Raw genomic sequence first — 15,575 nt, 5'->3', positions numbered from 1 at the left:
GTGCCATGTTTAGAGCTTTAGTAAAGTGCAAGTGCGTTTTCAGAAGGAAATACTTGTGTGCTTTGGAGCTACATGCTGTAATGTAAAAGTACCTGTTGTGCCTTGTGGCCACTGGAGGGCAGCAGAGGAGCAAGTCAGTGCAACGATCAGTTGTGAATGAAAAGAAATATGAGACACAAAGCAATAAGTCTCCCTGCCTGAAATGAATACATTATGTTTTATAAGATATATCCACACAAGCTTATGGTCTTTTTTGCCTAATGTTCATCTTCATTTTGCACAAGCTGGGAATTATTTGTGGTAATGTGGTGGCTCAATTCAATGTTTACAAAGCTTTAGTGTGATGGGCAGCTTGGTCTTCACTTGCTAGAAAGCGTTTTAAAAACAGACCATTATCCCTCCCGACCAACATCTTCTGGAGATTGTAAAGAACATTTGTTTTGGTCTGGCAATGTTTAGCACTGCCAACATTTGATTTAATATAATTTACTCCTTGTCAAAAATGTATAGAAGGTTTAGTGCGACATCTCCAGGTGAGCAGGTAGTCTGTCTTTGCTTATGTTAAGGTGTGGTTGTGTTTAGTGTTGCCAAGTTCAGTTGACCAATCATATATTAGGCCAACAGTGAAAACACCCTCTCTTATGCATATGTGGTAACTGTGGCTGGGGTCACCTTTAAATAGCTGACAACACCAACTCCTGTTAAGGGGATGGAGGAACCTGTGGACCCTCAATCTAAATCCAAAGTTGTTTTGCAGATGTTGGGGCTTCCCTTCACAAGGACAATAACAGAGGCATTCATGACCAAATAGAATGCAGCTTTATTTCACAAATATACATGTTAAAATGTCAATGTTGAGCAGCTGTCAAAGGGTAACAGGGTGAACATACTTTACTCTATTACATGGTGGGTTTCCCCTCCTCAGATGGGCAGGTCTGGTCCACTAGGTCACAATGCCTGCTAACTGTGAGGGACAAAAAGAGAACAAAAGCATGCACTACTCAAAGCATAACTTCTACAAAATGATTACAGAGAGAGTTAGTTTACTCACCCTTTTAAAGTGTCACACAGTGCAGTCCCTACACTGAAAGCAGACGAGGTTCCCCCAGAGGGAGAGGAGCCTGTAACACAAACACTTAGTCAATTATATTGCCCACAATCTGCACACAAGAAAACTATTGACAGAAAATAAAAATAAATAAGCACTAGAGGACAGTAGTCTTTTTAAAAAACAAACGCAACATAATAGTTGCCAGCTCAAACACCAATTAAATATAACATTAAAGAAGGTTAAAAACCAGGCTTACTTTGACAGAGTAATAGATCCTCCAGGCTCAATCCAGGAGGGGAAACGCTCATACTCGGCTCTATGGATTAAACACAAACAACAACGGGAGAGACGAGAAACTGCGACACCGTTGGCATTGGCAGAAGGAAGAATGGAGAGAAATATGTGGAAATAATACCATAAATAAAATGTTACCTCTCATTTATCATATATGAAGAATTACTTTGCAAAACTTGATTAAAGCCAATTTTAAAATTATGAAACAAACGCCTGTTTGAGACTCCTCAGTGCACATAAACACATTGGAGAAATAAATAAATACGGAAATGTTATTTATCACCCCTCGATGACATGTTCTCTTGTTAAGAAATGTATTCTCATAAATGATGCGGTAAACAGGACAGAATTACTTTAAACTGACGCCGTTTTGTATTTCTATAGGTTGCATAGATACGAGCATGGTTGTATACTATCATGTTTAATCATGTTTTATGCCGTTCTTCAATACTTGATAAGTCGCTCGTAAAACACAGGAGGTATGGAAACCAAGAACACCTATGTGGTAAATTGTGCAGCTAATTTAACACAACACGTGTGTTTTATTTAATCTTAACTGGTGGGTATAGAGTTGCTGCGGGGAGGGGGTGTGGGTGGTTGAGACGCACAGGCTGCAGTGGAGACGCTGCGCACAGCTGATCGGCAGCTGGAACACAAAACACCAAATACAAATTAATAATTCAGATCCAGTCGTCATGACTCCACTCCGGAGGGATTTCCCGATACTTTCTTACAGTTTCTGATCTCCTGTCCCCGGCACAAACACACTGACACACTGCCTGAGGAAGGTTATGTGTATTTTGTTTGTCATTAACTTTAACTTTTCGGAACACTTATTTATTTTGGTGACGATCCGACCTCCATGCTGCTACTCTGGTTGAAACTGCATCCACCAAACAATGTCATTTGTCTCCACCTCCCCAAAAGAACCAAAATCTGACTCGGTGTGAAATGTCTTTTTTAGCTGTTCTGTCGTCATTTCCTGCGATATTCTTCATGCAGTCAGTCAAAATGAATATTAATACGGGGCGTTTCTTTGACTATATATATATATATAGGCAAATATGGGCGTCACGTGAAGCCCGCAAAAGCTGCGCAGCATTTCGTGTTGTTTGTGGTTTATAAAAAGGGAAACCGGCGTAGGACGGGCCACTCGCTGTGTTTTATGAATCGGAAAATGTCTGTGCGTATTAGTTTGCTTTGTCCTACGTAAGCCACCTTCCCACGTGAATCCTACGCAAAGCTTTATAAATGAGGCCCCAGGTCTCGTGCTTTGAATGTCTGAAGAGTTTCCCTCCATGATGGGAAAACGTATCTTGCCCTCGCCCTAATGAAATCCAAACTGACCTGAGACCCTTCCATAGGTTCATTGAAAATACCATAAAACCACCTTAAACCCGCGAGTCCTACCTTGAGGGAGATAACTTTTTTTTTTTTTTTTGTCTTTTTTATTAGAAAATTCACAATTTAATATTTACAAAATGTACAAGTGGTTTCAACGTGGCCCTACATTTAAAACAATCAAAAATAATCATCATGCAAAACATGACAAAATAAAAGAAATAAACTGAATGCAATTAGCCAAAAATAGATTGCCAAAAAACAAATAGATCTTACTTGGGTTGTTCAAATCATAGGAACTGAAAATACAAAAACAGAAAACGAGAAACAAAACACAGCAAGCAGGCAATCATTTATATACAAACCATATTTTACGCCTTTCAGGCTATTTACATTTCACACCATACATGTTAGCCAACACTATCATATTTAAACACCAGTTTGTCATTGTCACCAACCTCCACCAGAGTGCACCCATCCACAAAATTCTCCAGAAAAGCATCCTTTTCCAGGTACACGTATGCTATCTGAACGTCCTTGCTTAAAATCCTTTTGAACAGATCCCATACGTCCACCTTTCTGTTCCCAAAATGGGCTAAGTCTCTCCTAAGTTTTACAGCATACCGGGCATGGCTCAGCACATAGTTACAGAAATTCACATTGGGTCCTTTCACTCCCCCACTCATCCCAAACAGCCACAACTCCTTCCATACCATCGTTTTTAATATTCTATCCCCCCAACACTTATCAATTAGCCCCTTCAACCGTTCAAAATACACTTTCAGCTCTCCACATTCAAAAAATTCATGCATACACGTTTCGACCATTACCTTACACACATCACACTCTTTCTTCACCGTGACATCAAACCTGCTTATGATCAGATTGTTGTACACCCTGTTGTGACGAAAAAGAAAATCAAAGTGCTCACATTCAATGCTATTCCATTTCACCCTTAAATTCCCCCACACCTTCCGCCCATCAAACTTTTCAAAAACATTTTCCCACACCCGCTCAGAAGCAGGTCTTCTTATTTTACCACCCCTCAGCATTTTGTAAATCACCCTAGTGTTTACTTTCTCCATTTTAACACAAGTATCCCCCTCCCCCACATACATTTCTGCCACGCTCTCTCCACTTCTTGTAGCCTCACATTCAACCATTCTCACCCAACCCACAGGCATACCTTTTTTCACCCTCTCCATGATTTCTTCCGCCGCTCTCAACTGCATAATTCCCCCCGTACCCCTCACCTCATCCACTATCACCCGTGCCCCCATGAACCCCGGCACATACTCATAAACCAAATCCCTTATGTTTCTAAAACCCGCCCTCCACATTTGGAGATTGAATACAGGACACTTCTTCACCGTGATCATATGGTTTAGAAAGATGGGCTGATTCCACACTTGCTCAACATTCACACACTTATGCTTCACCCCTTTTAGAAACTCACCCCATGCTAATAAAGCCTCCCTGTGGTACCCAGAAACGCCATTAAGCATTTCTTTTCTCAAAGCCATAAATAAGGCGCTGTCACCACAGCCTCCACACTTATTAATTGCTTCTTTTAAAAATACTTTCCACGCATAATCTTTTTTATCTTCCTTATCACCAACATATTTTAATATCATTTTGACCCTCAGCGCCTTCTTTTTCCTTTCCAGATTAATGAGCTTCATCCCTCCATCCCTATACTCATTCTCCATCACCTCCCTAGCAATTTTGACTCCCTTCCCTTCCCACAAAAACTCTTTTATTGACAGATCTATTTCTTTGTGAACCCTTTCAGGCATTTCCATGACATTCAGAACATGGATTATTCTGCTCATTATGAGCCCATTTATCACTACTACCTTCCCCCTTAACTTTAAATGCCTCATCTTCCAAAACTTTAACGTTTTCTTCATCCTGTTGATGATTCCCTCATATTGCTCATCCCTCCCCTCCACTTCTTTTATACCCAAATTAACACCCAGCACCTTAAAATAATCTTTCCTTTCTTTGAGCCCTATTCCTGTCCTATCTACCTCACCCTCACCTATATACATGACCTCTGATTTCTCTATATTGATCTTTGCCCCTGATGCTCTACCATACTGCTGCACTACCTCTAACACTTCTCTCACACTATCCCCATCCCTAACCGTGACCGTGGTGTCATCCGCATACTGGTACAGGAGACTAATCTGTGCCCCCGGTATCTCCACCCCTCTGATGTTTTGGTTCTTAGTTAGCATGGCTGCTAAAGGTTCTGCGGACAAGGCGTACAGCATTGAGGAGAGAGGACATCCCTGCCTGACCGACCTCCCCAACCTAAACACGTTTGTGACGATCCCATTTATTTTAACACAACTCACCGCCCGACTATATAATCTTTTTATCCAACCCACCAACTTCACCCCAAACCCTGCTTTCCCCAACACTCTATATAAATACTCATGATTGACACGATCAAACGCTTTATTTAAATCAAGGCTCATTACTATGCCACCCTTCCCCTCCTTCATATGTCTAATAGTATCTCTGATGCTGCTTGTCGTGTCACTTATAACCCTCCCCGGTACACTATACGCCTGAGTCCCACCCACAACCGTTCCAATTACCCTCTTTATTCTATTCCCTAACACCCTCGCCAATATTTTGTAATCATTATTAAGCATACTTAACGGCCTGTAATTTTCTAACCTGTCCCTATCACCCTTTTTGTAAATTATACTTATAACCCCGGTTGCCATGCTGGTCGGCAAGTCATCCTCCTCCTCAATGCGTTTGAACACCCTGTGCAATACCGGCACCAACAGTTCCTTAAAAGTGATGTAGAATTCTGCCGTTAACCCATCTAACCCCGGACTCTTATTTCTACCCAACCCTACTATTGCTAAATCAATTTCTCCTGTACCAATCCCTCCCTCACACATCTCTCTATCATTATCATCTAAAGCTTTATCCATAGTGTCTATCGCCATCTCTACACTCTCTCTATCCGCCTCTTCTGTCTTGAATAATTCCCTGTAAAACTCCTCCACTCTTTCTGCTATCCCGACTAAATCTGTTATTTTCCTACCATCCTTTCCCTCAACCTGTTTTAAATATTTGTTTTCCTGCTTCATTTTTTCCAAACTCAGAAAATACCCAGTACACCTTTCCCCTTCCATTGCATGTTGTGCCCTGCTTCTAACAATCACCCCCCTACATGTGTCCCTCTCTATACCCTCTAGCTCATCTTTGATCCTCGTGTATCTCCCTAAATCTCTCGCTATCTCTTTGTCTATCTTCGCTACCTCTTTGGCCAACTCTCCCCTCACCCTTTCCTCCCTTCTTCTATCAAGCATATTTTTCCCCTTACTGTGTTTTATGCTTATTCTCTTGATCTCCTCTTTAAACTCCCCCCACCAATCTAATATGTTATTGTCCCTTGTATCACCCCCCTTCCTTATACATTCTCTCACCCTTTTTTTATACACCTCATCAATCAGTAGTTTCGCATTCAAGCACCACACCCCCCCGCCTCTCCCATTCACTCTCAGCCCCATCCTGAGACCAAGAACCATATGATCACTCAACGCCGTGGTCCTATATTCAATCTTCCCAATCTTTTCATTCACAGCTTCCGAGCACAGAGCCAAATCAATCCTGCTCTGCAGAAGTTTCTCCTTCACCACTCGTCTCCAAGAAGATTCCCTAACATCCATATTCCTTTCTCTCCACACATCTATCAGCCCATTCTCATCCATAATCTTTTGGAGCGCCACCCTAGAGGAGTCATTCCTGAATCGAGCACCCGCAGGCGCATCCAACTTCCCACACCACACATTAAAGTCTCCCACAATCAAACAGTTCCCCCCACATTTACCATTCAACCCCTCAAAGAAAAACCTTCTCTCCCTCTTTGTGTTAGGTGCATACACATTGATCAACTTAAACGTGTCCCCCATGTATTCATACTGTACCCCAATCATCCTCCCTTCACCATCATCCTCAACCTTCCTTGCATTCTTCACATCCCCCGAATTGATAAGTATTGCCACCCCTCTAGCCCGCTCACCCCCATTATTTGCAAACACTTCACCTCTCCACTCCTTTTTCACCTCATCCACACTCGCCCCATCCCAATGTGTTTCCTGCAGACATATGATGCTGGCCTCACACAGACTTAGCGCCCGGCGTCTTCTGCACTTATTTTTTAGACCATTGCCATTAAATGATGATATAGTAGCCATGAGAAGGGATGCTATTAATATGCCAGCTATTAGTGTCATCTTCAGCTTATGTCTTTCCCGGCCCCCCCTCCCTTCAAGCTCGCCCTCCTTCTCTCTGACTCTCTCTCTTTGTCCTCTTTTCGCTTAGCCATCAGCCTGGCACTCTCCGATGTGGCCCTCCTTTCCTCATTCCTGCCTCTCCTCTGGCTGCGACCTCTCGACCTCCCACCATTGGAGCCCCCGAAGACCATTGCGCCCATTGTACCCTCCTCTCCATCAGGCACTTCCTCTTCCATCCCTGAAGCCTCCGAGATGTCCTCCACCACCGGACCCTGTTGCTCCTTTCCCTCGTTGCTGCTCACCTCTGCGCTTCTGCTGCTTCCCTCGGCGACTCCGCCGCGCCTGGCACTTTTCTTGTTCTTTCCAACGTCAGGTGCTTCCTCTTCAATCCCCGAAGCCCCCGAGATGTCCTCCACCACTGGACCTTCATCCTCACTGCTGATCTCCTCATGGGGTCTTTTCTTTGCTCCCTCCGCTTCGTCGCCTTCCCCCACGTCTACCTCCTCCTCCTCTTCCTCCTCCTCTTCCTCCTCGTCGTCTTCCTCCTCCTCCTCATCTTCCTCCTCGTTTTCCTCCTCGCCTTCCCCGTCTTCTTTCTCTCTCTCTCTCCTCTCTCTCTCCGCACGCTCAGCTCCATACCTGCACTCCTTGGCATAATGTCCTTGCTCATTGCACCTGAAGCACTTGAAGTCTGGGCATTCCCTGTAGATATGACCCGGCTTTATGCATAACCTGCACACTGGAACCTGGCCATTGTGCAGGACCCGGAAGTACTCCGCCCCTTTCACCGTGTCAAACTTTGTGGAGTACGGTAGGGAGCGGACCTTATTATTGAACCTTACTCTGAGGAACCGGGTGCCGTCTGCAATGTCCGAGTCTGGCCACACTCTTTTTTTAATGACCGAGATGGGCTTAACTCCCCACTCCTCAAGCCTATTTAATATTATTCTATCAGGCAGATAAACAGGCAGATGCAGGAAAGAGACGGTCGCATCAGTGCTCATAATGTTTTTAGCGTGTACCGCAGCCCCATTCACTCTCAGCCCCTCCATTAGTTTCGTTTTCCCCAGGATGGTCCTCATAGTTACTTCGTATTGTTCTCCTGTCACCCTGCACCCATCCACTGTCCCACACTGTTTCTGAATTCCTTTCAGCAGGTCCATCATAGTCAATACACCTTCCACAACTACCTCCACAGTTAAATCCACACTGTACCTCACTCTCTCCTTCTGCCCCTCTTTTCCTTCCTCTCCCGTTTTCTTGCCTTGTTCTTGCTCTTCTTCTTTGTCCTTCCTTTCGTCCGTCTTTTCACCTGCTCTTCCGCCTTCCATGTTCGGCACCTCTGCACTGTCCACTCCAGACGCAGTTGCCATCAACACTTGCGCCGCACCAGATCACAGCACCGGGGGGGGGGGGGAGGGGCCCAAACAGCAAAGCCGTTTGGGGAGACCGTGCCCCGGTCGTACTACACTCAAACAAACCAAATGCACCCAACAATGTCCACGAAGATGTACTGAAAAGACTCACAATCGTAATTTCACTCTCACTCAATTTCCCGTTTGAAGTTGCACTGAACCGTCAGAGATATCGGTGAGCGTGCAGACAAGCGAAAAGTTTTCTGAAACTGCCGGAAAAACTTTTATAATTTACAGTTTACCGGGCACCGGTCATGTGATCACGTCACGTGACAATGACGTCACATTCCCACACATATATAACAAGCAGCCTGTCACTTGAAGCTTCACAATCGCCATCCTCTCCAACGGTTCAGTGCAACTTTAACAGACAGAGACGGTGACATCATCATCATGCTGGTTTTCCTCTTCCTGTTGGGCCTGGCTCTGGGTGCTGTGTCTTCTTCAGATGACACTCAAATGGATCTGCAGCAAGACACCTGTCCCTCCTTCTGGTTCTCCTTCAACGGCCGCTGCTACAAGTACTTCAACACAGAGACGACCTGGGCTGATGCAGAGCTCTACTGTGTGTCCCAGGGAGGCAACCTGGTGTCTATCCACAGTAGAGAGGAAGAGGATTTTGTCAAATTCCTGATCCAAAGCTCTGACCCTGCTGAGGGATATACATGGATCGGACTCCATGACATCCCCAAAGAAGGAAGATGGATGTGGTCTGATGGGTGTGCAGCCAAGTATTTCTTTTGGTACAGAGGACAACCAAACAACAGCGGACGAGGTGAAGACTGTGTACTCAACAACTGGTGGGGGAAGTGGAATGATGGGCCTTGTTCAGATACTTTTCCCTCAGTTTGTGCATCTCGCACAACTTGTCCTTAGCAGCTGAGATGTTACGTGTTCACCTGTTTTGTTAACATGATAACAATAAAGACACAGATGTAAACTTGTATATGTGTGTGAACAGAAGTCCTTTTGTCTAACCTTTATTTTCATGAATGTTACATATTCACACTGGTCGCTCTAGGGGTTAAACAAGTAGCTCTCACATAAAAAGGTTATTTTTACACATTGGCTAAATGATTCTTATTTTGGTATGGAGTCAATAGAGGGTCAAATGTCTTGGCGCTATATCACTTCGATGTGTGAAAACGTTATGAATATATTACGGCTGTCAAGTTAACGCGTAGATATCAGAATGTGTGTATATGTATATATACATTCTGATATCTATAAATGTGTGAACATCATTTAAACATACGTCAGTCCATATGGGATGATTATATGAGAAGTATTTTAAAGTGCAATATCTTAAATCTTCAGTAGGGGTCACTGCTCAATAACAGTTGTAGCCTACACCTTGTAACGAGATACCAACCAGGAATATTTACCTTCCCGGTTCTGTAGGTTTCGTTTATTAATTTGTTTGATTACGTCACTACAGGGACTACCAATGGCCGGTTAGCTCAGTTGGTTAGAGCGTCGTGCTAATAACGCGAAGGTCGCGGGTTCGATACCCGTACTGGCCACTGTATGTTTTCTCTCACATGTAACATTTAACCAAAGTATCAAACTGGGGGGGGAAAGCGAATTAAATGAGTAAGTAACTGCAAATAAGTGACATCTAAACATGGAGTTATTTAACGGGTTAAAAGTATTTCGACAAATAAATTACATTTAGGCCTACAATAGAAATAAATGCATAAGAATAAAAACACTAACTACATGTATTGCAGAAATGTATGAATGTTGATATCCATGAAATAAATAAAAATTGAAATAGATAGCTATGTTAAAGAACAGTCGCTATAGCCTTGTTGGTTGCATGTGATCTGAGATGGAAGTGAACCAGTGACCTTCAGGTTGATAGACATCCATTTACCTCTTGAGCTAAAGCCACCTATAGAGAATTCAATATCATCTTCACAATTGGGCGTCTACAGTCAAAGAACATAATGTGTTGAATATAGAAGGTATAAGTAGTGGGAATACAGTGTAAAAAGATCACAACTTGGAATCCACTCAGATATAGTTTAGTTCTCCAACTAAAGATGGAGAAAGACTGGAGATGGATTTCATAACAATGACAGGTTCGAAACACCCGTTTTCAGTTTTTGGCCAGCTACAACTGTATTAATACTCAATGTCCAATTTCAGAATATTTATTTACCATGTGATCTGCTCAAAGATAGAAGTGCTCTGTGTTTCTCCTTGCTGTGTACACAAAGATTCCAAATTAAAGGGGGATTTTATTATAGCAATTCAAAGATATTGTTAAAGACACCTCACTACGTACATGTGTTAAAACTTGTCAGAGGAATTTAAAGTACAATAGTTATGAATGTTGTCGTATCCACAGAATACAAGGCGACCCACCAAACAGCATTGCGTAAAAGATGCATGCCGCTTTAATGTGCATTGTGTGCGTAAAGGTACAAATACACTTGAGAAAACGTCACGGCAACAGATGGGCGATCATGCTTTAAAACTATATTAGTGGCCTAGAGGTCTAAGCATTAAATGAACATGCAGCAACCTAAGGTTCAACACCCAGTGACAAGTTTGGTCTTCAGCTTCTCAATTCACTTTTAATTGAACATTATATCTGTTAAATCATCAAGTAAGCCACCAGAGTAAGATAAACTGAAAAGAATGGCATGTTTATTATATTTCTGGTGGGGAACTGTAAGCACAGGGGCATTAATGAGCTAGAGAATTGCAAGTAAGAAGAACATTATAATCAGTGATTAAGTGATTTAAGAAACTGAAATTCATTATTCCTGTATTTATTTATGTTTTTATTCATACATGTATTTATGTATACTTGTGTCATGTTCGGTCCTCCATAAGTAAAACCATATATGTAAATTCAAACCCTTGAGGACATGTTCTTTATGCACTCGCACGTATCAAAATGATTTATGCACACATGTTTTTATTTGTTCACAAAATGTGATGCGGAGCTACAGATCTTCCTAAAGATTCAAAAAGGAAAACCTATTTGTTTAAATAAAGTTCACACATTTATAGATATCAGAATGTATTATTCATAACGTTTTCACACACAGAAATGGTGATACATAGCTACAAGACATTTGACCCTCTATTGACTCCATACCAAAATAAGAATCATTTAGCCAATGTGTAAAAATAACCTTTTTATGTGAGAGCTACTTGTTTAAACGTCTTTTACCTACAACAGTCCTTATGGGATGATTACATGAGAAGTGCAATATCTTAAATCTCCAGTAGGGGTCACTGCTCAATAACAGTTGACAATGTGCAGCAGCTTTAGCCCAGTGATTCAGATCATTTCTTTCCATTAAAAGACAGGAACAATGGAGATGGATTTACAAATGATCTTCCATATTGATATGAAGTTAGGCTTGTCATTATGAACATTTGTACTCATGAGTGTCCAAACACCTGTGTGTGGGTAAACTGCAAAGAAACACAAAAGGTAATATACATAAGGTTAAAGCTAGAACCAGATGTTTTGATAAAGATGAAAAAGCAGACATAATTTGACAGGTGTGTAACAAAATAAAAAGAGAATTGGGTTCCCCACCGTGTCTTTGTGCTAACAATCATTTCATAATGAGCCAAAAGTGAGTGTTTGCAGAATGGGGATGCAGAAAGGCACAGAGTGGGTTTCCTCCATCACGTCTTCACACCTCCAGTTTGAACTGGAAAGAATTGGTGCTCCATTTGTTCGTGTCACAGGTGGGCATGGTGCGCTCTGTGAAGGTCACGTTACCCGCTGCGTCTATCAGGATAATTGTGTTGGTCCTTAAGGGGGCAAGGAAACAGGAAACAAGCAAACATACACAATAAATCACTAACAGAAAATACTAGAAGACACATTAAAGAGCACAGGCAGGTGGCATGATAACACTGAGGACAACTGGGATCATTTAAAAGTCCAATTGGAGGTATTTAGCAAACACCAGGAAATGAATATCCGGTGCAGTCCCTACGCTGAAAGCAGACGAGGTTCCCCCAGAGGGAGAGGAGCCTGTAATACAAACACTTAGTCAATTATATTGCCCACAATCTGCACACAAGAAAACTATTGACAGAAAATAAAAATAAAAAAGCACTAGACAGTAGTCTTTTTAAAAAACAAACGCAACATAATAGTTGCCAGCTCAAACACCAATTCAATATAACATTAAAGAAGGTTAAACACCAGGCTTACTTTTACAGAGCAATAGATCCTCCAGGCTCAATCCAGGAGGGGAAACGCTCATATTCAGCTCTATGGATTAAAGACAAAAACAGATGTTATAAAGAATAATAAGAGCTAGAATACAGTGAACAAACGTCCATAGCCAGTTTCCCGGGTTGCTTGGCTGGTTATGAGCACTTCTACACTCTGCAAAACACGTACAAGTTACTTAAAAACGATTACAACTTTGAGTAAAACACCATATTAAAAACACATTGCTTGTAACAGACCTGGGGCCTCATTTATAAACGGTGCGTACGCCCAAAAGATGGCGTACGCCAGTTTCTACGCACTGTTTGCGATTTATAAAAAACTAACTTGACGGGAAAATGTGCGGTCCTCCGTTCTTATTATACATCCATGGGTCCTCCACGCACACTCTGACCCATCCGTACGCGGTACGCACAACAACGGGAGAGACGAGAAACTGCGACACCGTTGGCAGAAGGAAGAATGGAGAGAAATATGTGGAAATAATACCATAAATAAAATGTTACCTCTCATTTATCATATATGAAGAAATACTTGATTAAAGCCAATCTTAAAATGATGAAACAAACGCCTGTTGGAGACTCCTCAGTGCACACAAACACATTGGAGAAATAAATAAATACGGAAATGTTATTGATCACCCCTCGATGACATGTTCTCTTGTTAAGAAATGTATTCTCATAATTGATGCGGTAAACAGGACAGAATTACTTTAAACTGACGCCGTTTTGTATTTCTATAGGTTAGATAGATACGAGCATGGTTTTATATATCATGTTTAATGGCGTTCTTCAATACTTGATAAGTCGCTCGTAAAACACAGGAGGTATGGAAACTAAGCACACCTATATGGTAAATTGTGCAGCTAATTGTGTTTTATTTCATTTTAACTGGTGGATAGCCTATAGAGTTGCTGCGGGGAGGGGGTTGAGACGCACAGCCTGCAGTGGCACAGCTGATCGACAGCTGGAACACAAACTACCAAATACAAATGAATAATTCAGATCCAGTCGTCATGACTCCACTCCGGAGGGATTTCCCGATACTTTCTTACAGTTTCTCATCAAGGGGGGGGGGTCTCTTGTCCCCGGCACAAACACACTGACTGAGGAAGGTTATGTGTATTTTGTTTTTCATTAACTTTAACATTTCGGACCACTTATTTATTTTGGTGACGATCCGACCTCCATGCTGCTACTCTGGTTGAAACTGCATCCACCAAACAATGCGATTTGTCTCCACCTCCCCAAAAGAACCAAACCTTTCTGGACCTTTCTCCATTTTAACACAAGTATCCCCCTCCCCCACATACATTTCTGCCACGCTCTCTCCACTTCTTGTAGCCTCACATTCAACCATTCTCACCCAACCCACAGGCATACCTTTTTTCACCCTCTCCATGATTTCTTCCGCCGCTCTCAACTGCATAATTCCCCCCCCACCCCTCACCTCATCCACTATCACCCGTGCCCCCATGAACCCCGGCACATACTCATAAACCAAATCCCTTATGTTTCTAAAACCCGCCCTCCACATTTGGAGATTGAATACAGGACACTTCTTCACCGTGATCATATGGTTTAGAAAGATGGGCTGATTCCACACTTGCTCAACATTCACACACTTATGCTTCACCCCTTTTAGAAACTCACCCCATGCTAATAAGGCCTCCCTGTGGTACCCAGAAACGCCATTAAGCATTTCTTTTCTCAAAGCCATGAATAAGGCGCTGTCACCACAGCCTCCACACTTATTAATTGCTTCTTTTAAAAATACTTTCCACGCATAATCTTTTTTATCTTCCTTATCACCAACATATTTTAATATCATTTTGACCCTCAGCGCCTTCTTTTTCCTTTCCAGATTAATTAGCTTCATCCCTCCATCCCTATACTCATTCTCCATCACCTCCCTAGCAATTTTGACACCCTTCCCTTCCCACAAAAACTCTTTTATTGCCATATCTATTTCTTTGTGAACCCTTTCAGGCATTTCCATGACATTCAGAACATGGATTATTCTGCTCATTATGAGCCCATTTATCACTACTACCTTCCCCCTTAACTTTAAATGCCTCATCTTCCAAAACTTTAACGTTTTCTTCATCCTGTTGATGATTCCCTCATATTGCTCATCCCTCCCCTCCATTTCTTTTATACCCAAATTAACACCCAGCACCTTAAAATAATCTTTCCTTTCTTTGAGCCCTATTCCTGTCCTATCTACCTCACCCTCACCTATATACATGACCTCTGATTTCTCTATATTGATCTTTGCCCCTGATGCTCTACCATACTGCTGCACTACCTCTAACACTTCTCTCACACTATCCCCATCCCTAACCGTAACTGTGGTGTCATCCGCATACTGGTACAGGAGACTAATCTGTGCCCCCGGTATCTCCACCCCTCTGATGTTTTGGTTCTTAGTTAGCATGGCTGCTAAAGGTTCTGCCGACAAGGCATACAGCATTGAGGAGAGAGGACATCCCTGCCTGACCGACCTCCCCAACCTAAACACGTTTGTGACGATCCCATTTATTTTAACACAACTCACCGCCCGACTATATAATCTTTTTATCCATCCCACCAACTTCACCCCAAACCCTGCTTTCCCCAACACTCTATATAAATACTCATGATTGACACGATCAAACGCTTTATTTAAATCAAGGCTCATTACTATGCCACCCTTCCCCTCCTTCATATGTCTAATAGTATCTCTGATGCTGCTTGTCGTGTCACTTATAACCCTCCCCGGTACACTATACGCCTGAGTCCCACCCACAACCGTTCCAATTACCCTCTTTATTCTATTTCCTAACACCCTCGCCAATATTTTGTAATCATTATTCAGCATACTTAACGGCCTGTAATTTTCTAACCTGTCCCTATCACCCTTTTTGTAAATGATACTTATAACCCCGGTTGCCATGCTGGTCGGCAAGTCATCCTCCTCCTCAATGCGTTTGAACACCCTGTGCAATACCGGCACCAACA

The 15,575-nt window shown here is 42.5% G+C and overlaps 1 protein-coding gene and 1 non-coding gene across 2 annotated transcripts; both read left to right on the top strand.

The window, feature by feature from the left end:
- Positions 1-8,676: 8,676 nt before the first annotated feature.
- On the top strand, positions 8,677-9,309 carry LOC117468638 (ladderlectin-like). The gene has a single exon (XM_034112874.1). The coding sequence runs from the start codon at positions 8,757-8,759 to the stop codon at positions 9,237-9,239; it is 483 nt and encodes a 160-aa protein (XP_033968765.1). The 5' UTR covers positions 8,677-8,756; the 3' UTR covers positions 9,240-9,309.
- Positions 9,310-9,812: 503 nt separating this feature from the next.
- On the top strand, positions 9,813-9,886 carry trnai-aau. The gene has a single exon. It is a non-coding gene; the product is annotated as a tRNA-Ile (tRNA).
- Positions 9,887-15,575: the final 5,689 nt, after the last annotated feature.

This window comes from Trematomus bernacchii, unplaced genomic scaffold (assembly GCF_902827165.1).
Source record: "Trematomus bernacchii unplaced genomic scaffold, fTreBer1.1, whole genome shotgun sequence".
Classification (NCBI taxonomy): domain Eukaryota; kingdom Metazoa; phylum Chordata; class Actinopteri; order Perciformes; family Nototheniidae; genus Trematomus; species Trematomus bernacchii.
The sequence above is the reverse complement of the archived record's forward strand: the minus strand, read 5'-3'. Positions and strand labels throughout refer to the sequence as shown.

Coding starts and splice junctions, on each gene's coding strand:
- LOC117468638 (XM_034112874.1), top strand. CDS start 8,757: ATGCTGGTTTTCCTCTTCCTGTTGGGCCTGGCTCTGGGTGCTGTGTCT.